General features: G+C 36.9%; 1 protein-coding gene across 3 annotated transcripts in view; it reads left to right on the top strand.

Moving 5' to 3' along the window:
- The window catches only part of soga1 (suppressor of glucose, autophagy associated 1), a 114,893-nt gene extending 105,210 nt beyond the window's left edge, over nt 1-9,683 (top strand). For all 3 annotated transcript variants that reach the window (XM_038267544.1, XM_038267543.1, XM_038267542.1), the window contains 7 exons: nt 932-996; nt 1,835-1,976; nt 2,107-2,712; nt 2,826-3,093; nt 3,178-3,396; nt 3,602-4,020; nt 4,246-9,683. In XM_038267544.1, the coding sequence (XP_038123472.1) occupies nt 932-996; nt 1,835-1,976; nt 2,107-2,712; nt 2,826-3,093; nt 3,178-3,396; nt 3,602-4,020; nt 4,246-4,380 (1,854 nt within the window). In that variant the 3' untranslated portion in view covers nt 4,381-9,683. The remainder of the gene's footprint in view (nt 1-931; nt 997-1,834; nt 1,977-2,106; nt 2,713-2,825; nt 3,094-3,177; nt 3,397-3,601; nt 4,021-4,245) is intronic.
- Nucleotides 9,684-25,476: the final 15,793 nt, after the last annotated feature.

Here is a 25,476-nt window from a genome sequence, read left to right as displayed (position 1 = left end):
CTGCTTGGGCTTTAAAAGCTAGAGAAACACAGTCACTCATATCTGTTGATTAAAGCCCTGTTGGTAGAACGCTGAGCTGCTGGAACATGTCGGGGGGGCTGACAACATGCTGCCACCTTATGTAGGTTGCAAGGTTAAAGGGATTTTCTACATACCTTAAACCCCAGTGGTGCATTTAAGGCCTTTCTGTCATCTTTGAGGATCTCAGTCCGCAGAGAACTCCCCCCTCCTCCCCTCCCCTTGTTTCCTGTCGTCTAATTCGCTTTTTCCACTTCCCCATCTGCCTCGTCTTCCTTCCTCCTCTGGGCTGTGTGATATCAAATGATGGCATTTAACTCATTTAAAAAGTACAGCTTTTAGCTTTTGTCTGAGTCCCGCATGAAAGCAGCATAATGGAAATCAACTCTATCTCATGTGGAATATGAAGCTTTTTTAAGGTTACTTGGAGCGCCCCCTGCAGGCAGCTTAGTGTAACTCTGGCTTAATCACTTAAACAGCGGTAGAGATTTCAATCACAACAGATGAAACACATTTCATTACTACATTTGCGCATTTAAAAACAGACATACTTTACCCACTTTGGATTCTTAGTTTACTTTTTCCTTCAGACAGTTCGGACGGAGTTGCTGAGGGTTGCAGGTGAGAGTGAAACTGTCAGCTCAGCACCTGCAGATGTCCCTTTCTTCTCTTCCTCTCCTCTTCATCTGTTATATGAGTGTTGAGAGAAAATTGCTTCACAGCTTAAGATCTCCCCTCTGCTGTAAAATCCACCGACTCAGCATCACAATCTATGTGTGTTTCACCTCAGTCTCCCACAGACTCTCCAGAGGAGGTGGCTAGAAGACCTAAACACAACGTTTTAGGATCTATGGTGTGCAGACATGTCACGAATGTCATTTTAATGTTATTTGTCTTTTTTTTCCCCTCACAGATGAAGCCTCCAGGTGAAGAAGTCACAGTGGACACAGCTGTTGTTAATGGATCAGCATCACCGAGGTGACACTGCAAAAATAATTGTTGCTTTAACTCAAACTTATGGAGGGTTTCTATTTGATCATCTGGTGCATTTATTATTCAATTATTCCATATGCTCCGGTGCCTGTAAATACGATCCAGTGCAAAGAATAAAAGGGCTGCATGACTCTGCAGCTCAGGTGAGAGAATCTGTGAAAAGGAAAACTGTGTAGTCCTCTTGTAAAAGGGACTAAAAGAATCCCATAATTGACCTGTAGAGGATATAAAATATGATGATTATGTGAAAAGGGCTGTTTGTGGTAGAGAAAACATCAGTGCAGATCATACCATCAAATATTGAGATGGGAGCATCATGCCGGGGATGATTTTATTCTACAGGGACAGACAAACTGGTGATTAGGTCTGAAGTTAACATTTTAGCAGGTTAAAGCCATGATCCAAAGATATTTATGTGCTAGAATGGATCAATCAAAGGCCACAGCTGATTCCAGTTCAGAGATAAAGGAAAAAATTTCAAAACTGATGTTTATAGATGTTCCCTACCTAATGAGGAATGGACTGAATATCTCAGCATGTTGCTGATAAATGCATCGATCTACAGACTGAGTTTTAATATCACACAATTTGGTTCTATAAAGTTCTAAAAACAAAGGAGCCCTGGTTAGTCCTGCATAGCACACTTTTCAGATGTTCCCTCTTTTTTTAAGTAGAAACAAAAAAATATATATATATTTTTTTCATTTTAAAAATGTGGATCATTCTGTGCTGGTTTGTACTGTTTATTCCAATTAAAATGCCCTGAAGTATGTGGTATTGTCACAAAATGCTGAGAGAAATACTGTTGCACTATATTCTACAGGGTCAAATCAACAGTGGAGGATTCAGAGGTTAATAAATCCACCTGTGAGAAGGACAAAGAGCTGTTTGGTTCATTGCCTCTTTTTACTCGAGCCGAGTTAGGTGACATAAGCTTGAAGAACTGGACCAGCTTAACCAATGAGGTTGGTAACAGAGGTTTTTATGTATTAACTGGTTTCAGAAGGTTCACTTTGTCTTTTTTTTGTCTCTCTGCTTTTAACCCATAAAAAAACATTTATTTATTAAACTGATGCTTCTGTCTCCCGTTTCCAGACCCCAGAGGTTTCTGATACTTGTAAAACCTGGGACGGTCCCAGCGGCTCCTCCAGCAGCTTCACAGCCTCCGACATGGATCTGGATTTTGTGCGGAGGAGCTGCACTGCTCCGGACCGGACCGGCATCCGTATCTACTACAGCCCTCCTGCTGTGCGGCGTATTGAGCACCGGAGGAGACACCAGGAGTCTTTAGATGCGGATCACTCAGGCATTGGGAGCTCCTCTCTGAAACACACTGACATGGATGACGGCGTAGCTTCACTCAGTGCTCTTGATGCTCAGCAGCAGCAGCCTGCCGTGTGTTTTACATCTTCTTACGAGCAGTGGCTCAGTTCGCTGTCCAAACAGCACCGGGAGCTGCTGGAGAGCAGGAGCAGCAGCATTTCCACCTCCATGCCGAGTGTGTTCAGCAGCAGTGTCAGCAGTGGGGCGGTTAACAGAGCGGTCGATGGGAGGACTTCCTCTTCTCCCTTCCAGGACCTGGAGATCGGAGACATTGCCGCCAACTTAAGCGACGACATGAAGGAAATGACTAACTGTGTCCGCCAAGCTATTCGCTCTTCTTCTCTGGAGAGGAAATCCAGCAAGGAGCCTGTTAGTCAGGTATCGCCTTGGAATGTTTTTAACATATTTTAGTCCTGTTTTCATTAAATGTTAAATGATTTTGCAAGCTCAGCCATGCTGGAGAGAGATGAATTATCCCTTCTTTTATCCAGCCTGTTGGAGTATGCAGCAAGTCTACCCAGACTGTCGCTCAGAGCATCAGCATCGGGCTGCAGACAGAGAGCCTGGCCAGCAGCAGGGGGGCCGGGCTGCACACCAAAGCCTGGTCCCCTCGTCCGTCATCAACAACAACCTCCTCTCTGGCGTCGGTCCGAACTCGGCAGATCTCAACATCACTGGATAAGGTGCACAGCCGTATCGAGAGGCCTTGCTGCTCCCCTAAATATGGATCACCTAAACTCCAACGAAGAGGATCTTCTGGTAGAACTTCTAATCAGTTCTTATTGCTTAATTTAAACCCAGTTTGTTGTTTAAAAGAAGAAATAACAGCTTCTGTTTTTCCAGGTTCCACTTCCAGACTGGATGGGGCTTCCTCCAGCAGGGACCGCAGCATGTGGAGCCTACATCAGAGGCCCATCGGTGGGGGCGGCGGCTCTGCTTGGGCTCGCTCCACCACCACGAGGGACAGCCCCGTCCTTAACGGCCTTACCGACGGCCTCTCCAGCCTTTTTAGCGTGGTGGAGCAATCTGGAAGCACAGAGTCGCTCTGGAGGAGTGAAATAGGTGAGATGCAGCTGGTGGAAAAACCATTGTTCTCTTTTTATGATTTAAGTCTAACTTTATCATTTTTTTAAATTAAATCTGGTGAATGATAATAAACAGAAAAAGTTACTGTGGCAAAAAGTCCCAAATTCTACCTGCAAACTGCAGCAAAGTCACTAGCTCCCATCAGTAACGATCCAAACCTGTGATCACTGCACTGCTTTAGGACCAAGCCAGACCACCAGTCCCGCTCGGCAGCCTCCCGCCGCAGGAAAACCCTCCGGCGCTGTGGTTTGTGGATCTGACTCCAGCTCTCAGCGCTATGGAGGGCTGGTGCAGGAGTTCTTCAGGAACGTCTGCAGCAGGCCCAGCCCAGGCGGGGTCCACCTCCCTGCGGAGAGACTCCAAAGGGACTCGCTCGCTGTCCTGGGAGGAGTGGGCATCATGGGGAGTTTGAGCAGCTTGGATGAACCCACGGTCGGAGGGGCTGCTGCGTTGGCTGGATTGAGTGGAGGCAGCGACAGCGTGACCAGGATTGTTAACAAGAGGTTTATGAGGCAGACGACCGGTGAGGAGATGATCAGCATCCTGGGAGGAGGAAAGGAAGCAGCCAGCAACAGCATAGCTGCAGCACCAGGAGTAGAGGTGACGAATTTCTATTAAGATCAGAGGAATTACTTTTGGTTATAGTTAAAAGGTAGTTTAAGCTGTTTGGGTGAGGTTTTCAAACCACAAACAACTAAATCTGGCGTGCATGCGTCTTGAATCACAAAAACTACTGAAATTAAAATGCGACAAAACGTAGTAAAGTTGTAAAGATATGAATATTAATAATATAAGGACAAGAAATGACATGGTTTTATTTCCCAGGATGCACCCTGTGATTGTGCTGCTCCGTCCTCCTGCGTCGTCCGATCATCCAGAGCAGCCTCCCGCCACTGCAAGCACCGGCTGCAGGAGTCTCCGGCCGGAGCAGAGGAGAAGGGAGACGCCTGCAACGAGTGATGAAAACACGCAGCACATATGGAGGAAATTCGCTTCTTCACCAACACTACTGCCATGGAAACGCTTTCCCTCACCTTCCAGAGCACCGAACGCACACAAAACCCCTAGAACCTGCCACACAGGGCCCACTGCCAAACCCTAACACAGCGACAGCACAGACTGCCTCATTGAGCTACTGCCATCTTAACAAAACCATGAGCAGAACCCAGGCAACAGCGCTCCATTTTCTAGACGAGCAACCGATGCCAAGGACACACCCAGCACCCCAAACCTACCAGCAGGACTGAAACCACATATATCCTCTCTCTCTTCTAACAACAATCAGCAGCTTACAGTAAATAATGATGTCAATCTGCAAAACACAACCTCCGTATCTCAGATTAAAGGGTACTTCGATCAGTCTGCTACATTTCACATCATACATTCACCCTGACATGATTTAATACTCCTGCTCTGATGTTTAGGTGTAACTTTGGGGAATATGAAGCAAAGACTGACAGACTAGAGCTGAAAAATTTGATATTTTTCATTGAATTATCCAGTCAAGATCATTTCACAGCGAATGGATTTGTTCCTCAAATTGGTTTGTTTTACACAATTAACCTCACAAATCTAAAAGAAATGCCAGATATTAACGAGACACTGCAGAGTTCTGTGCAATGTGTCTTCATAGGGTGTAATATGCTAAAATATTTTGATTTAATCAGTCAAATGAAGGATGTTGGAGCCTAATGACAACTTCTTTGTGGATGACACTGGAGAGTAAATCTATCGGAAGGCTTGTTTGTCTGGAGCAGTAAGCCCTCATTCTAACTAACCAGGGGAGACAAATCAGGCAAGACGGATGAAATTAAAGCCATGACTTTGACCTTCGATAGCAAGCACTGGGAACCGTTCCTCTCTATGTTAAGTTAGACTGGGATCCCTTTTGTTAAGCTAATGGGACGTTTCTTTTTGTAATATTAATTTATAATGTTGGGATTTGTTTTTTCTGGGCCTAGCCGAGACAGTTTTGTTGGAAGCACAACTAAGACATGAGATGCATTCCATTTGTTACCAATAAAAGTAAAACATCCTTTAGGATCAGAAGCACCCAGCTGGAAAAAACACTGCTTTGCAAAAGTATTCATAACCGATGAACCACTTGAATACGCTTCAATCTAAATCTATCCAGTGTAGCTCTGTCTGCATGTTCTCCCTTTGTAAGGTGAGCTTCTGTCTCAAGTGCAGTGCATTATCTAACAGGTTTTCTTCCAGGATTTACCTTAATTTAAAAAAAAAAGACTCCTCAGCATACTGCTGCCACCACCATGTTTGGAAGGGAATTATGTTTATTTATTCACTAATATTCTCTAACAAACCCCTGAGACAACACAGTCCAGCTGTAAGTTTGGACTTTATATAATTAGATTTCAATCAGAAGTTTTCTGACAGCATTTGACAGCTGGGTTTGATTACTTTTAGAGTAAAAGTGGATAAATATGTACAGCACACATGCCATACTTTTTACAGTTTATACATTTATGATGTTTCGTCCACATCTGAATTACAGACTTTTTAATTTATACGCACTGAAGTTATGAATGAAGAAGTTCATTTATTATGAATGCTGTTCTAGAAGCTGGGCAGTGTGGTTTTCTTACCTAGGTTATGCCCAATTAGGGTATATGTTCTGTTTTCAACTTTTTATTTTGTACGTGCATTCAAAATAAAACTGAAGTCACTCAACATAAGTAGCAACTGGCCTTCTTATGACTAAAGTCTGTTAAAACATCTTCAATTGGACTTAAAAAATAAGAAAACACAGCTGCCTTAAGCACCTTTAGACATATAAGAAATATAGCTTAGACATTTATTTTTCAAAATAAAAGTCATGACCTTATTTTATTCAAATGTATTCAAACTGGAACTTTTAGAGGACTAAAAATAGATTTTACATACATCCCATAATTGTCTATATTGAAGGCTAAACGTTCTATAAACTGGACTATGGAGGCAGCTGTACATAAAGGGCAACATAAATCAAGAACAATACAACTATAACTGCCGACCGGATAGGACCTGAAATGTAATTGAGGAGAAATAGGAGAACAAAAAATTAATTGTGGATTTTTTTACTCATCCTTTCTCTCCATTACTGTGGTGTTTCCCTGTCTTTTTTCTCCAATCAGCTGATCAAAGTGCCTGTCGGATTGTCTGGCTAATAAACTAAAACTGGACTTTTAGAAAAACCCAAACCAGGCAGTCTTCTTCTATTAAGCAAGATGGTTTTCTTCAAAATGTACTGTATTACAGTAGTGACAAAAAAGTTATCAAATGTTGGTAGACGTGGCTGCATCATATGTCATTCCTTTTTTTTCTCCACATGACCAATTATCCCTATTTATATTTCTACAAACCCAATTGTTTCCCTTTGTAATCACAGTTTGCCGATCTATCATTATGTCTCTGTTTATTCATCATGGTGCTACTTGATGTACAGTCGTTTGTGGGCTTGTTGTCCTTCAACGAAGAATCTACCCACCATGTGCTCACAGTTCAATGACTCAGCAGGTTTAAAAGTAGGGCATTACAGAAACAGTACATGTACTTAAATAACATGCTGAAGAAAACCCACAGTCTGTGTGCTGCTGTCTGTTTTAGGCCTCATTTTGGGTAGAAAAGAGACAGCGTTATACCAGCTGCTCCTTCACGAGCTACTGACCTGAATATAACACCATTAGACTGTCTGACTTTTAGCCACAATTATGGGGCTTTATTTGACATATTTAAGCGGTTTACTGGTTAGGTCATTTTTCAGGGTTTTTCCCAAAGAAAGTTCATTCAATGTTCCTTTTCATATTTCAATTGCAAACCTTTACAAAATGGTTTGTATTACACAAGACTTATAATGTTAAGCTAAATTATAAATCATATGATCTATTTATATTCGAAGAAAGTAAATAATATATGAATCTTAGGTGTTTCTAAGTTCAATTAAGGATCTCAAAATAGATGGTTTAGCTTTCACCTTTACATCTTCACATGTTCATTTAGCAAAGTCAGTATTATCACCAATCCTACTTTCAATTTACCAGTTCATTTTAAAAGTACATTCATTTAAATCTATTTGAAAATATTACATTAAAAAATCTGCGCGCTGTTTCTTCTTTACAGATTTTGATTAAAGTTTAACATTTGTCTGGCACCAAAAATAAACTCAAAGGGCTTTCTGTAATTAACGATTTACTTTTAATGCAAATTTACCCTAATTTGTTCATTTTAGCCACATTTCCTTCTGTTAAAGGGTTTCTAAAAATGATCATTTTTTTATTTGGCTAACTGTTAGCATAATCCATTAGCTAGTAGCTTATAGCAAAACATTTAGCGCTGTGTTAAGTTTTGTTTTCTCAGATCTTAATTAAAACATAGGTCAAAAATAATATAGAAATTATTAAATATAAAAACATTATAAACCCTCATCTTTAGTAAATCGGCATTTTGTGGCCTTATTTTGAATTTTGACCCTATACAATACAGTTAGCATGCTAATGAGAAAGCCACAGCTAATGGGATGTTAGACCTAAATGAGTAGGTTTCACATCCACAGTCATTAACAGTTCTGAAAAAAATATCTGCATGCTGTTAAAAGCCTGATAAGCTGTTGAAAGTGCACAAAGCTTATAAATCGCAAGGTTTCATTCACCAGACTTCAAATAATCACACTATTTAGTATTATGTTTTTAATACATTTAAGGTTTCCAAACTAATCTTAAAATAAGAACTTGTCTTCTTCTTTCTTACTATTACTTTTGCTACGAAAACACAAAGCTTTTAAAACAGAACAGGATTTTGCTAAAAACAAATAAAGCCAGCTTGATACACAGGAAACCAACAAACAGTCCACTTTGGCAGGGATTTAGATTTTTTTTTTGGTTTGTTGATGTTTCATTCTAAATATAAAGTGATTTTAAGTTTTTTTTTAAACTGTGATTTTTTTAATATTTATGATTCTCTGCATAAAAGTACAGGTTTTTGTTCTACCTCTTAGACTGTACAGTAAACAAGAAAACGAAAAACATATTCAGATACCAGAAATGTCTTTTACTGTAGTTGAACCTGTGCAGATTCTGCATAACCAGATATTGTTTTTTAATGCTATTCAGTCATTCTATTCACAAGAAGGTCACTTTAGTGCCTTGCTTCTACGAATGTGTCTTGTTTTACTTATTTAAACCTTTCTCTTTATGTGCATGTATTTGACTCTAAAAAGGCACAACTCCTTGGTTCAAAAATCCAGACTAAATAATCTGTATTTTACCTTTCTTACGGTCTTAATGAGGGATTTTCTAGACTCAAGCTGAAGTGCACACTTTGATATTAATATTTTGGGTGACCAGACTTAAAATTGGATGTTAATCTAAATTATGATACAATTTGGATGAATGTCTTTACACTGATTGATTTTATTTTTAGATGAAAAAAGTTGAATGATATTCATAGTTGGTGTCATTCTTTTAAAGAATTAAACAAAATTGCTTAACATGTAATTTTTTAATCAGTCACAAATGACAGTTTGGAATGGATAATAATTTTTTTGTTAAAACGCTGGAGGATGTGACTTGGTAGTGGTGGAAAACCCCTAATCTATCCCTAAATGACATTTATTCCCTAACTATCACATATTTTAAGTCACACGACGCCAGCCAATGGCTTCCCTTTAGGCTTTGGAGCATCAACCATTACTCTTGGACCCAAACAGAAATATTTCCCTCTTTTTGTGATGCTTCCACACCATTAATTAGATCATTACATGCTGGGATTATGTAAATGAATTAGCTGTTTATAATGGTAGCTAAACTATTAACCAGAGACGGCCTGTACATTTGCTTTATTAACATACTGTTATGTCTTTTTTTTAACAGTAACTGATTTAAGAGGAGAATGCAATGAAAGCTAATTTAAACAACTAGACCCTTCCCCCCCGTGTAAAAGAAAGAAATTGTCCTTTTGTTTCTTTGAGAAAAGCTGAATGTCAACAGCTGATCTTTACAAGATCGCTGTGGCAATATGTAGCGCTCTCTGATTTTAGATTGCACTTGAGCATTTTCTCTGTATATAGTTGCATTTTCAAGATATTTGAAAAAAAGAAACGATAGAAAACATTAATGGATGTAAGAAGAAGACGTCCAAAATTGATTTTTTTTTTTAAAGCAGCTGGGTATGTTTGTTTTTCCAGGCCATGGTAGCTTGTAAAATAAGATGAAACTGCCTCCTGTTTGTCATAGAAATCACAAATAAACGTGTCATGGATTTTGATGTTCTTTGCTGTCTACGCCTTTTTGTTCCCTCTCTGTTTGGCATTTGGTGGGACTGAACTTATTCTGGTTTGGGTCAGTGTGTTTTCCACGGTTTTTCTTCTCTTCGGTGCATTTTTGTGAAATTATATAACTTTTAACTGGATTGAAGAACTTTTGTCCTTCTATTCATTATTTTTGTATACTTTCATTTACTTAAATGCTTGCTGCTGATAAAAACAACCTAAAAATGATTTTAAATTTAAATTAAGACTTTCAGAGCAAAGGGATTTAATGTTAGACAAAGATAATCCGGGTAAATAAAAATGTGGTTTTAAAATATAATTATTTATTAAGAGAGAAATAATTATTGGAAAATCTAATTGACCATCTTTAATCACCAATTTACCGATTAACCACATTTCTCTTGTAATTTCACCAACCCTATCCAGGTTTGATTATTGGTAGATCTTGAGAAACAGGAACTCCTTTACATTAAACCCATCTGACAACATGATGTATGTAGAGTCTTATACAGCAAACAATCTTTCCCCAACCTATAGAAATTCAAGAAAAGATGAGAAATCATTGACATCTGTTAGCCTGACAAATGTTCCAGAGTCATTTCTGGTGCTTTGTGACTCCAGTAAACATGGAGGAAACTGGGGACAGTCAGACATGGTGGTTTCTGTAGAATCTAGATGACCTGAAACAACTATTAGAATAATAGTCATGAATAATAACAGAAGCATATTAATTCTACTCTCCATCAGGAAAACCTGTAGAGAAATGGTCAAGTCATCAGGGGTCTATTTCATGAAGCAGGTTTAACAAACTCAGATTCAAATCCGCAGCTCTAAATTGATGTAGCCTAAAGTCGGGAACTCTGAGTTTTCGGTTTCACAGCCGCTGCTATGAGTTAGTAAGGGGAGTGGTGGCCTAGTGGTTAGGGCATTGCGCTTGGATCCCAGAGGTTGTGAGTTCAAGCCCCACTCTCAAGGACTGACACTCTGTGTCTCTGAGCAACGACCCATAATCCCACACTGCTTCCAGGGGGGCGCACAATGGTTGCCCACTGCTCCCCAAAGGGATGGATTAAATACAGAGATGAATTTTAGTGCTTTTGTGACAGTTTAATGAGAATAAAGTTGAATTATTCTTCTTCAATCAACTCCAAGTAGAACCACTCAGTTTAGCACATGCTTATCAAGTATTAAAAGCCATTATCAGAGGAACACCGATGCGACAAGTCACCATGGCAACATGAAGTGTCTATTTCACAACATTCAACCTAGATTTTTTAATGCAGAAATAATATAAAAAAGGGAAAATGTACTGTATTAAAAGGACAATGAAACAGCGCTACAGCTGCAGAGAAGAGGAAGATGGTGAAAGAGAAGATTGTTGCTCAAGTTAATGAGTAAGTTTATATGAGGTGGGCAATATTAGGCTGATTTTACAATTATTAAGAGCACTCTCCTCTCTGTTGCTCCATTTGTAGATTGCTAAAAAAAAAAAGATTCTTGCTGGTAAAAATCCCACTCCGAGATCTAACTGTAAAAATATTTTTTCTAAATTACAAATTATGTAACACAAAATGAAATTTATTAAGTAAAAACACAACGTTATACTAGTAAGAATTAAGTTTTATATATCTAGAAATGTTTCCACATTTTAAGTGGCCGTTCTGGCATTTATCAGCTTGTCTGCATATGTATTTATATATGAAATACATTTTTTCATGCAAATCCTGACTAGTAATATTAGGAATATGGAGATCTGAAATTAATTTATAGACATCCAGAATGTTTATTCTGGATGTGTAGAAGGTCATTTTGTTTAAAACGGTTCTTTAGACAAAAAAAAAAAGTTTTTTTAGATATCAGGAATACATATTCAGTTAAACTACTATATATCAATATGGCATGCTTATTTTTGAAGGCTAGTAGATAAATGTATCTGTTTAGGTGAAATCTTCTTGCAGCAGGAGAAAATGAAGTCAAAAAAACGTTCTAATAGATATGAGCTGTTCATCATCTCATTGGTCCCTCTTCATGTTGATTCAGTCTTCTTTTATACAGTAAAGTGGCTGTTTGCAGTCGCCCTTCGGATGTTATCATCCCAATAAATGGTAGTTATTAGCCACTATCAGTCCCTTAAAATGGCTTCAGATTGTGCCAGTAGGCTCATTAGGTTATAATCGAGTGAATCTTAATCTTACCCCTTAAATAATTCATTTTCAACCATTAAATTAATTAATCTATTTATGTGTAATCTAAAAATACTTTCCGTTGTTTTTCATGTACTGTAATTATGACAGAAATATATATAAAATGATCCAAATCTCATTCATAATGGACCAACCAAAAAAAAGTATTCTCATGCCATGTCAACTGAGTTGTAGAATCGCTTTCCCTATAAATCAAATTTTCTGTGAAAAGTGCAGATCATTCTTTAACCCTGTAATGCCAAATGTATCATATTTGATACATACGGTTTCTGAAATGTTTTGCATCTGACACCTTTTGCATAATTTAATGGTAAAAACTTTGTTATCGGGTATATCTGATTGTGTACAATAGGATTTTGAGCAGAGGGCAGAAGACTACACATAAAATAATCTTGACTTATCACACAGTAATAAATTATTAATATCAAAAATGTATTTCTGTTTTTTCTTTTTACATATTTTGTTAAAAGGCCAAATAAGGACTTCAAACCAAAAAAAAGTAATTTTCTGTTTTGTTTTATTCTTGGATCGGGCTTTAAAGGGTTAATAAGATCCTCATCAAACAGACATGCAATGTTTGTTTTTAAAACCTAATGTGTGTAGCAGACCTAGTGAATGTTTTGGGGGTTTTTTTATGCACAGAATTATGACAAAAATCTGACTAAATCAGGAAATAAAACAGCGTGATTGGCTGTAAGGAGAGCATAAACAGAGGAAACTCAGAGTTTACTGAAGAGAACCTGCTACTGACCAGGTTAGCTCTGAGGAGAATGTTACTACTGTATGGTGACTGAAACAGAGGTTGAGGAAACTCTCTTTCTGAACCAGAGTTTCCATGTTTCAGGTTTAGAAAAAATCAGGTCTAGAAAAAATTAGATTTTCTGGTAAACCTGCTTCGTGAAATGGACCCCAGTTTAATATCTTAACCTCAGACACCATTAGGTTATACTGCACAAGGTTCACCTGTACTCTTCTACCTTTGGACCAGCTTAAAAAAAAAGATCTAACTTAAGGTGTTGGAGTGGACAGGGCAGACTTTTGACCATGTTTAAACCCGCCAGTGTAGTTGTAGATATACACAGCGTACAAACTGTACAGGCAAAGTCTATAGACTTGGCTTAAAGTCTTAAGTTAAATCTCCTCCCTTTAAAAGGAATAAGAACAGGCTGCAGAAAACCACTAGGAACCCTTATCACAGGAACTCAGGCAGCGGAAGAAAACAAAAGGATCACTTCCTGTTTTTGAAACAGGGCGAGGAGTAGGAGTTCAGCTTTATAAGGCGTGGCAAATCAAAACGCAGGATGTCAGTATAGGTTTTATATGTAGCTTTATGTTTGTTTTAAAGTATTCACAGGTTTTTTTGCCGTCAACAAGCAGAGCAGCAGTAGACGCCATTCTGGACACGTGTTTTTCACCAGCTGCAGATCATATGGTGTCTTATTAAAGGAAATTGAGTCTTTTTTTATTGGTTCTGGTCTTCTGTGTGCCGTCGTCTATCAGCATGGCACACAGGAGGAAAACAACCTCATACAAACTGTGAAGCATGGAGGAGGGAGTGTCATGGTGTGGGCATGCCCTCACCCCCATAGGACCCATCATAATAGCCAAATAGAATCCATCATGAATTGTAGCCTGTATCAGAGGGAACTTGAGGGAATCATAACATCATCTGCAAAAAAATAAAAATAAAAACAACTTATGGATAACAGGACCATTGAAAATGGTGGTGGTTGATTCAGCTGACGTTATTTCAACCGAGAAGGGTAAGGCTAGCCATCAGGAGGTTTACATAACATTTTTTTTATATGCTTTGTTTGATGAATAAAACTTTTTTTTTTTAGATAATAAAAGATTTTTAACATCAATATGGAAATATTCTTTCAAAAGACCAGAATATTTTATGGCTGTCCTAAATAATCAACATAAAGGTATGTTTGTAATTTGAAAAGGTTAGCCAAGCAGCACACTTCTATGGAAAAAAAATGTCCAAGTCAAAATAACTTAAGATAAAAGAAAAGTATTAAATAATCTTTCTGAACAAGATTTACATGATAGAGGGCTAAAACTATCAGTGACACAATTTCATAATAAAGCATAACATTCACTAACTGTTTTCCACTTATGTTAAATGTTATATGATAGAGTTGGCTCCTCTTTTGCAGTGTTTAGTCCTGTTTCTCTCCTAGAGATAGCTATTGTTTTAATTTATCTGAAGCTAACTTTCTCTTTCATCCTCTGACCTGAAAGCTGCTCAGACCTTATCTTCTCTCCAGGTCAAAGACGCCTACGTGTGGAGCTGGTCTAATTTTACCTTCTTTAACATAGAAGGTATTCCTTAAACAGTGCCAATCAGATGGCCGTTCAAATTTACCTTAGTTTTTGTATGAAGAATCGCTACAAAGCCATTATCAAGCTGTCAGTACATGCTCATCCTGCTAAGTTAATGACTACAATCTGCTCAGTTTTCTTAGATAGAAAACTTTTAACCAATCTGTCTGTATGATTTGATTGAACTGTTACATGCAATTCAATCCAATTATGCTTTATTAATCCCCAAAGGGAAATTCAGTTTCATGTTTTGTGAATTGGTGCTAAACAACTAACCTGAATTAAAGCGAATATATCAAGAAAATTATTTTCTTTTTGGTTTTGTTGTCAGATGGTCTAAACCATTTTTTTCTTTCTTCCAAAAGATAAAGAAAACTAAGAAAAAAACTCAATCAAGGTACAATATGTTTTTTAAAGTATAGATTTGTTAGTTTGCTGACACCTTGGTTCAGTTAATCCGACAGATTTTCTTCAAACAGCTGTTTCACTGAGCTCCAATCCCAGAGCAGGAGTCAAACTGAGAACTACCAGGACTGTTTGATTCTTTGTTAATTCAGGCGATTAAAGCTGTCAGACTACAGGAGGAGCTCATTATTTCTAAGCTTATCATCATTTTTATTCATCGATTTGCTTAATTCACTTTTTTTTTTTTTATTCTGGCTTTAACCCCAACTGTGTACCGCAACTAGAACACATGTGGAAGGTCTATCTGCAGAGTCAGGCTCAAATATCTGACATTTCAGATAGATCTGCCACTGGGTGTGTTCACATGTGCGTTTGTGCAACAAGAAATACATCAATAAAGAAAAGAAAGGTAGAGGAAGTCTAATTTAAAACAGACAGCTTTAAGCCTAAGTTCTCTCTGTAAATGGATGTTTACGTTAAAAGGGAGGCTACGGTCCCTGCTGATCAAAGCAGGACTTTTATTTCCCCATCTGTGTGGTAATGATTTCAGCAGATTTTGACCTTTTCCTACATTCACTGCGAATCTTCTTCCTTCTGACAGTGACGGTAACATAACCTGGCGAGGCGGCGGTAGCGTCCGTCAGATTGCAGGAAGTTTCATAGATGGTCAGGATTCATATTTTTGCAGTATGACCTGCCTCATTCTGCCTCCATTAACTCACAATCTCTTATCAGCCAAGAACATATTCTCTTTGAGTAGCAAAAAATTTAAACCATATAATCTTCTGTAATTTCCTTTAAACAGATATTAAGTTATTTTCCTTTCAGTTGCCCAGGCAGCAGTTCTCAAAACTAATATTAACAATAAATTAGATTACTGACAATTACTATTTCAAATATAAAAATAATCTTTGATTTCATTGGAAATGTTCTCCTTCTTCATTTCACCCTTTCATTAAAAAAATATGGATTTATTCTGAGTAGGAAATAGAACAGGACATGCAGTAACTAATATAATCTACTTTGGTCAGAGTTTCGGCTAGTTGATTCATTTTAACTCTGGCCAAAAGGCCATTTAGAAGATGTGGTTTGGATTCTTATGCAGATGTTGGATGAAACCGACTCCAATCAAAAGCTATCTACAGGGAATAGCGGAGCAAAATTTCATTACCCTTTATTTCTCAATGTTCCAGAAAAAGCTCCTATTTCACGACAATGAAAACCTTCCTGTACCATCAGGCTCACACCACTTTTACTCATCTCTGTCTTTTTATTATTTTCACCAGTTTGAGATGGGGCTCTTTCTTTGCAATTCTTTGAATAAATCCAGTTGCTGTTGATGCTGATGCTTGTGTTTGGTGGGATTTCTTTGAGGCAACCTTTAGGTATTTTCTTGTAGTTTCTCATCTTCCTTTCTAAACATGTCAGTAGACTGATGGGTCTTTAGAGAAAGTGTGTTGTTTCTGGCCCCTTTGAGCCTGTAAAAAAAACACTAGCTGTTGTTTCATAGACTAAAAAGCTTTAAGTACAATTAAAAAGAACAAAATCAAGCAGCTTTAGAAAATCCAAGTTAATGATTGGCAGTAATGCCATCAGTTTGATCCTCAGTAAGAGTTACTGAGAAGGCCTTAAAAGAATAAATAGAGAATTTCAAAACTAAAACACTTAATTTGTTTATCATTGTTTAAGAGATTGAAAATGAAAAACCTTACAAGCTTTCCTTTTAAAGAGTAGAATGATGTCCAAACCCATAACTACAATAGAGGAAGGTTTGTAACTCTCAAGCGCACATTCATTTTATGTTAATTGTCTTCATCCCAATAAACACATTGATGTGCTTTAGTTTGTGATTTAAAAGATGTATTCAGTGAATCAAATCAAAGTCCTCTACAGGCAGTTAAATATATTAAAAAGAAAAGAAAAACTGTTTAACTACCTTTATGAAAAACAAAGGAAAAGAAGTAGGCCTTTAGCTTTGATTTAAAAACATTTCCAAGTGGCTCACATGAAATGTTATTCCTTTATTTCCCCATGTGAAGACAAAAAAAAAAATTAAACAAACCTGAAAGTAAAAATGTGCACTTATTAAAGTGATAAAGAACACCAGCATGTAAATTATTGCTGCAGAGTTAATGACTCAATTCATTTATTTCTCCACTGTCCCGTCATAATCGTTAAGAAGGGATTGCTGCAAATTAGTTGAATGAATGCAATCAGCTTGTTTTCCTACAATATAAACATTTTTCACTGAAAAGCTCATCACTATCTGTTTCAACATCTCCTTTTAATGAGTCTGAGTTGAGCTGGAAGATCAGAGGCTTTTCAATTGTTTAAATGGCAAAACATATATATATATATATATATATATATATATATATATATATATATATATATATATATATATATATATATATATATATATATATACAGTGGGGAGAACAAGTATTTGATAAACTGTTGATTTTTCAGTTTTCCCACTTGCAAAGCTTGTAGAAGACTGTTTTTATCATAGGTACTCTTCAACTGTGAGTGATGGAATCTAAAACAAAAATCCAGAAAAATACAATGTATGATTATTAAATAATTAATTTCCATTTTATTACGTGAAATAAGTATTTGATCATCTATCAACCAGTAAGAATTTTGGCTCTAACAGACATGTTAGTTCTTCTTTAAGAAGCCCTCCTGTTCTCCACTCATTACCTGTATTAATTGCACCTGTTTGAACTCGTTACCTGTATAAAAGACACCTGTCCACACACTCAATCAATCACACTCCAGCACCTCCACAATGCCCAAGACCAGAGAGCTGTGTAAGGACTTCAGGGATAAAACTGTAGACCTGCACAAGGCTGGGATGGGCTACAGGACAAAAGGCAAGCAGCTTGGTGAGAAGGCAACAACAGTTGGGGCAATTATTAGAAAATGTAAGAAATACAAAATAACGGAAAATCTCCCTCGGTCTGGGGTGCCATGCAAGATCTCACCTTGTGGAGCATCATTGATCTTGAGGAAGATGAGCCCAGAACTACACGGCAGGACCTGGTCAATGACCTGAATACAGCTGGGACCACAGTCTCAAAGAAAACAAGTAACACTCTATGCCGTCAAGGATTAAAATCCTGCAGTGCATGCAAGGTGCCCTTCCTCAAGCCAACGCATGTCAAAGCCCGTCTGATGTTTGCAAATGACCATCTGAATGATCCAGAGGAGGAATGGGAGAAGGTCATGTGGTCTGATGAGACAAAAATAGAACTTTTTGGTTTAAACTCCACTCGTCATGTTTGGAGAAAGAAGAATGATGAGTATAACCCCAAGAACACCCTCCCAACCGTGAAGCATGGCGGTGGAAACATCCTTCTTTGGGGATGCTTTTCTGCAAAGGGGACAGGACGACTGCACCATATTGTGGGAAGGATGGATGGGGCATTGTATCGTGATATATATATATATATATATATATATATATATATATATATACGTGTCAACTCACAACACACTTTTAAATGTCAGCCAAGCAATGTGGCAGAGGTCAAACCTCCACAAAGGGGAAGGGAGGGACTTCCCTTTCAGGAAAACCTTAACTGAACAATTAGCTTTAATAAAAACACAAACACTATCTGTGAACATCAACGGCTTTTTTTTTAGCAATAATGATGTGAAAGTCTTTCCAAACATGTGGCAAGAGTAAAACCTTTCCACCCATCTGACATTTTCTCCTCAACATTCATTTCTTTAGAGAGGTCAGAGAGAACAAGTAGGCCAAAGAAAAATGAGTGACAGAAAAACAGCAACACCCTAAGATTAGAGTTAGAAAGCTAGACATGAAATAGCATTTTAATTCTAATCTTTAGGTGCAACTAGGTCATCTTGATACAGCAGGGTAAGGTTAGTGTTAACCTCTGTTGTGGAGATGTTTGAAGAAAACAGGAACAGAACAATCAATTAGACCAAATTACAGTTTTGAAGCAGAGGCCGTTGGGTTTTTATGTTACATTTCCTGGTGTTTCAAAGAGAATGCTTACAATACAAACAGAAACTTCCCAATACTACAGACAACATAGTTTGGAATAAGATCTTCATCGTCTCATCTGACAAAGGTGTACAGTTCCTAAAACCCAGTAGTTCCCAAACAAACAATCATTCTTATTACTGGAAGGTAAAGTCTTAAAAAACCACATTTACTTTTGTGATGAAAGAAAAGACCTATTGTATCCAGGTTTGAATCCCAAAGATTTTCATTATTTTCCTGCATTGGAAAGATAAACTAATCTATGACAGTCGATAATTGAAGAATTCTGAACTCTGTGTAGTCCTTAAAAAGGTATTTTTAAATTTATTTAACCTTTATTTAACCAGGAAAAAAATCCCATTAAAAAAACTCTTTTTCAAGGGAGTCCTGGTCAAGAGGCAGCAAAGTTACATTATAAAAAAAGAGATACATTAAATTAAATGACAGGTACATAAAAAAAACAACAAAGATCTTTGAGGCTGTTTCAAATTATTTCAGTACAAGTACAATTACTTATTCTTATTGCGGGAAATTAACATAACAAATACCTCATGTTTATAGATGTGATGGTGGGACAAAAAGGTAGGTTTGTCTCTGTGGAACTGGACGGTAATTTGTTATGAAGATTAGGGAATTTCTAAATGTCAGTCTCTGCTGCAGTGCGGTGAGATTTGTGTAGTATCAGGAATTGCTTATCCCATTTTGAGTTCTTTTTGAAGCTCTTGCCTGTGGCTTTAGCTTCAGGAATGGGCTTCCTTTTAAGAACTGACCTTTCATTGAGCCATAGCACAAATATCTGTATTTTCTATTTTGATTTTTGACTCACTACAAGAGATGTGTCTTTGAGTCAGGAAGTGATGGGCCACAAATGACTATTCCTGAACATTTGTTTCAATTCGAAAATAAAAATTAGATTAAACAACAAGAAATTAGCTGTATGAGTAAATAAATATAAAGCTAACAGTTTGCATTAATGAAAAACTGTTCAGGGTGAATATTTTTACTAATCTGAGTTCTGATGAAACTTAAAAAGAGAGATCATATCCCTCCTATTCTGGCTTATCTTCATTGGCTTCCTGTTAAATCCAGAATAGAATTTAAAATCCTCCTTCTCACATATAAAGCCTTAAATGGCCAAGCTCCATCTTATATCAGAGATATGATTGTTACTTATGTTCCTAACAGAGCACTTCGCTCTCAATCTGCAGGTTTACTAGTGGTTCCTAGAATTTCTAAAAGTAGAATGGGAGGCAGATCTTTTAGTTATCAGGCTCCTCTCCTGTGGAACCAACTACCAGTTTTAGTCCGTGAGGCAGACACCCTGTCTACTTTAAGGGTAGACTTAAAACTTTCCTTTTTTTAAAAGCTTATAGTTAGACTGGCTCAGGTTATCCTGAGCTATTTCTATAGTTATGCTATTCTGATAACCTGAACAATGTTTTTTTTTTTTATGTAAGCAGAAAAATAAATTGTTGAGAATATTAAATGCTTTGAATGATTTCTTTTCTTTTTCAGTTTGATTCATTGTCAACATCAACATATTTAAAAAGATAGTACATCTATGTATTTTAGTCTATACTGCCATCTGCTGGCTGAAATAATGAGAGTTTCCATCTTTGGGATATTTTGTATGTGAAAATACAGAAACCCAGGGTGAGTTTTCTTGACATGCTTCAAAATCACATGAACTTTACTCACTTTTTTAATGCCTCATTTTAGAAGGAAATGACCTGTTTCTTACTGGTTCTTATCCCATTGATTTTCTTTAATTTTCTACAATTAATGCATTACCTTATTCATTTCTGACCTCTCTGTGGTCCTTAAAATTTTAAAACTACTTATGCTTATTACAGGAAATTAAAATCAATTTGAGAGATTGTCAAATCGTATTTCTAGGGTATAACGTCAACATAACAGGATTTAAACTACAAGATTAAAAAATAAAAGCCAAGGCGATAACACCCCAAAACATGGAGGACTTTAATGGTAAAACAAAAGCCAATGTAAAAGCAGATGCTTGGCCAATTGTGTCCAACAATATTCTAAAACAGTCAAATTCATTAGTGCATTGGTTTATGTTATAATAAACCTTTGGTTTAAGTTGTTGCAAGTGGGTTTTTCTTGTGTTTCTTGTGAATTTGGTCTTAAATTTTTTATTTCAAGTGGCATTAAAAAGTCTTAAAAAGTCTTGAATTTAACTTGCCTTATGCTGTAGGAACCCTGTTATCCTTAACAGTGGTGAGGATAACATTCATATTCTTATCTATACTTAGCCCAAAATGAATACATTAACATGGAACCTGAAAACATTTATTTATGGACATTGTTTGTACTGGGATAATCAAATGTGTGTGTATGTTTTTATAATGCTGTTATTACCAGATGACCTAAAAGACTTCTATGCCACTTCTATGGAGAGATGGAAGTGATACGGACATGAACTGGGTAAGAACTTTTTTAGAATTTTTCAAAGATTTAGTGTAAGTTTAATGAAGAGGACCAGTTTTATCAAATTGTATCTTGCATAATCAAGCTTTGATAGGATACTCCAGGAATTGGAATATAAGGGAATCTGAAATTATTGATTGCGTAGTGTAATTTAAAAGACATATTTTTCCAATAAAATCTTACATTTTTGGTTTCTTTCCTAGATCCAGTGTGACATGTGCCTGAGGTGGTTCAATCAGGTCTGTGTGGGAAGCCCACCAACTGAAAAAAACTCTTACTGCTTTGCATGTTTACCTTAGGTTCCTGAGTTTGCTGTGGTGTGCTGGTTTATGTATGTTGTTTAATGCTTCATAAATGAGTTTTTAAGAACTGTGTTTGATATTTATTCTTCCAAAACCTTAATTTAACATAGTTATTGAAAGATTTAAATTCCAAGGCCCCTTGCCTTTGTGAAATTAAGAGCAAATGTTTTCGAATCAAAGGTAAAGACTTGCTGGTAATTTTTTCCCCATGTTTTTGGGAGAATGGATTATATCAGGCAGCTAAAACAGCTGAAATATATGAACACATGGAAAAAAAATTATTATCCGGCAATTTATTTTAATACAAAATTAAAAACTTTGCTGAATAAAATAAGTATCTTTAACATAAGCCTGTCCTGCTGAACTTCAAACTGTAGAAATTAATGTAAAACAATAAATGATTTGTGCACATTTTTGGTGCAACAAGAAACTTATATATATATATATATATATATATATATATATATATATATATATATATATATATATATATATATATATATATATATATATATATATTGATGAATGTCAAGTACGAGCAGCAGCCACATACGCGGTCTATTCTCGAAGGAAATTCAACGAAATTCTTAGGCCTTATATGCACAACCTTTGTCTGTAGTGATATGACAGTCAAGTGGAATGTGTATAAATGTATGGCAAGCCTATTTAACATAAATTCGGTTTCGTCTGACTATCCATAATTGCATTCCAGATATCTTAAAATACTTTTTTACTAGACAAAACCACATTTTGACTATCCGGAATGGAAATTTAAGATATCTCTATTTACAATCTGATTAGGAAGAATAATAATTCAAGATATCTTAAATTACATTTTGACGAGTCAAAATTCCTTTCAAGAATCTCAAATTACGTCACAGGATTCGTCATTTAAAGCGTCACACATCGGTAATTATAATTTAAGATATCTCGAACGTAATTATGCCTAGGCAGTATTACAATTTTAGACAAAGTCTAAAAGTAAGAGATTGTGTGTAAGCCTCTTATTGGCTGTACTAAGTTGTTCAAACAATTGCCTGAAGATTCAATGGCGCTGGCAGTTTATTTTGAGAAAATGCCACAATATCGGTAGAGCTTTTCGTTATGCGGGGAGCGAGAAAAACGCGTTCTTGAAGAATGCTTGAGAAATTTGCAAAGAATTTATGATCAACTTTCTGCCGACGCACACAACGCCCTTTAAAACGGCTTAGAGGAGCTGAAAGTGTTAATATCGACCCATGTCCGTTTTGGAAACAATGAATATTCCGCAGCCCGGGCCGGTTCAGGTAATAACCAAATGCAGTTTTTAATACTGTGGTAAAGCTATCTGCCTCTTCGGAAATTATAGTAAAGCTAGCTAGCTTTTGATTTTGACTTGCTAGATGGCACTAGGCATTACAGCACCCTCCTTGAGCTCCTCTGAAAATAAAAGCTCACCTCCGCTTCATGTCTGATTCACACTTACACTTTCTTTTTTTACTTTTATTTAAACAAATTCAAAATACTATTTCAAACAGCAGAAAAGTACAATTGAACAGATGCAATCCATAACAGTTTTTATTAGATAAAAAACTATAAACTTAAACAGACAAAAATTAAAAAGAATCAAAAGGAAAAAATAGAAAAAAGTAGAAAAACAAAATAAAACAAGTAACACAGGAGTTTAGCTTAAGTCTACTGCTATAAAATTTGAAAACCTGAAGGATTTCTTATTTTCCAGTAACTTAATTGAGTCATGAAAACGTTTTGCTTGGAAATTGTGAGACATTTTAAAGAATCTTCACTTGTGAATAAATCATTTTCCGATAATGAATATAATATTACATTAAAAACTTTGAGTAAGTTTGAAAAAAGTCCTCTCCAGGTTATCATTCCAAAGTCGTCTCTTTTTCTGTAGAATTTCATCAATCCATCCAGTTCATGAAACACTCCTTTTTTCTAGCCTTAAAGAAACACTACAGAAAATTACATCTGTTGACACAAATTGTTTTCCTCTACTTTAGGAATGCAAAGATCCAGGGACAGGGCAGGGGGTCAGTGGGAAGCCTACTGCTGCCATCTGCCCTGGTTTGTCCTCATGGATGAGGTATTAGGACAGATATATGGGGCCAAAATGGTAGCTTTAATATTTGCAAATGTGTGTGGAGAGTTGTGTGTCTGTATCTCGATTTGTGTGTGTGCAGTGGGATTTGAACATGTGTGAGGAGATTTGTGTGTCTGTGCAACAATCTGCAAATGTGTAAAACTACTTGTGTGTAATCCGTTTTGCAAATGTGTAAAAAATCCACAAATCTGTATTCAGATCTGCAAATGTGTACTGAGATTTGCAAATGTGTAAAAAATCCACAAATCTGTATTCAGATCTGCAAATGTGTACTGAGATTTGCAAATGTGTAAAAAATCCACAAATCTGTATTCAGATCTGCAAATGTGTACTGAGATTTGCAAATGTGTAAAAAATCCACAAATCTGTATTCAGATCTGCAAATGTGTACTGAGATTTGCAAATGTGTAAAAAATCCACAAATCTGTACTCAGATCTGCAAATGTGTACTGAGACTTGCAAATGTGTAGATCAATCTGTAAGCACACACAGAGACACTTGTGTCTGAAGTATTTTCGCTTCAAGACCCAGAAATACAGACAAATCATTTCGGTTGGCTCTCTTTACACACGTGATTTTTGCTACTCTTCTGCCGTGTGAGATGCACAAATGCGTAGAAGGATTTGTATGTGTATTTTCGCGATTTGTAACCCCTTGCGCAGGTTCGCAGGCTCACATGCTGCCCTGACCGCAGGCTCGCAGGCTCACAGACAGCCTCTCTCTGATGCGACAGTTCAGCACAACTTGCTTCACATACAGCAACATACCACCAGTTGGCGGTATTGTACAGTACGTGACGTTACTGGGGTCCTAGGGGTTGTACCTGCTAAGTTGAGAGCAATGGAATCCCGTCAGCTTTCTGTAAGTATATTTCTTAAATTTTTTCTATAGTTTGCATTAGTAAAACTGTTTCTTCTTCTTCTGCTTCTGTTTTATGGCGGTTGGCAAGCAACTCTATGATGTGCATTACCGCCATCTACTTCAGTGGAGTGTGGATCGGGATGCTATGTATTTTCCCACTGAAAAATAAAAATAAATATTAACAATATTTACATAAATAAACGTATATCCTTTCTATCAATTTCGTTTTTTCAAGATTGTTTATCAAATTACAAAAATAATCATTAGTAGATTTCCCCCCCCCCCCCCAAAATATCTTGTATATTTAACTGTAATTTATTTTCTTGTAACCAACTTAATAATTCCCTTCTCTCCATAGAATATTTATAACAAAACAACAAAACATGCTCCACCGTCTCCCCTTGATAACAAAAACCACAACCTCCTGTTCCCATTCTAAATAAGTTTCCATTTAACCCCGTGTTTCCGAAACTTAATCTAGATATAACCTCTTTTTTATTCCTTTCCGTTCTCCTCATTTCACCAATTTTCCTTTGAATACTATAAAGCCACCTTCCAGTTCTATGCTCTTTCCACAGCTTCTGCCATCTTTCCGTAACCTTTTGTTTAATAATAGATTCAATTTTTTCCTCACTGAATGGTATCCGCAGCGGAGGAAAAAAAAGGTAGAGGCTGTCTGTGAGCCTGTGAGCCTGCGGTCAGGGCAGCATGTGAGCCTGCGAGCCTGCGCAAGGGGTTACAAATCGCGAAAATACACATACAAATCCTTCTACGCATTTGTGCATCTCACGCGGCAGAAGAGTAGCAAAAATCACGTGTGTAAAGAGAGCCAACCGAAAAACCGCTTGACTTGTAACCAATGATTTGTCTGTATTTCTGGGTCTTGAAGCGAAAATACTTCAGACACAAGTGTCTCTGTGTGTGCTTACAGATTGATCTACACATTTGCAAATCTCAGTACACATTTGCAGATCTGAGTACAGATTTGTGGATTTTTTACACATTTGCAAATCTCAGTACACATTTGCAGATCTGAATACAGATTTGTGGATTTTTTACACATTTGCAAAACGGATTACACACAAGTAGTTTTACACATTTGCAGATTGTTGTACAGACACACAAATCTC

This window comes from Cyprinodon tularosa, unplaced genomic scaffold (genome assembly GCF_016077235.1).
Source record: "Cyprinodon tularosa strain WSP-4 unplaced genomic scaffold, ASM1607723v1 ctg677, whole genome shotgun sequence".
Classification (NCBI taxonomy): Eukaryota; Metazoa; Chordata; class Actinopteri; order Cyprinodontiformes; family Cyprinodontidae; genus Cyprinodon; species Cyprinodon tularosa.
The sequence above is the reverse complement of the archived record's forward strand: the minus strand, read 5'-3'. Positions and strand labels throughout refer to the sequence as shown.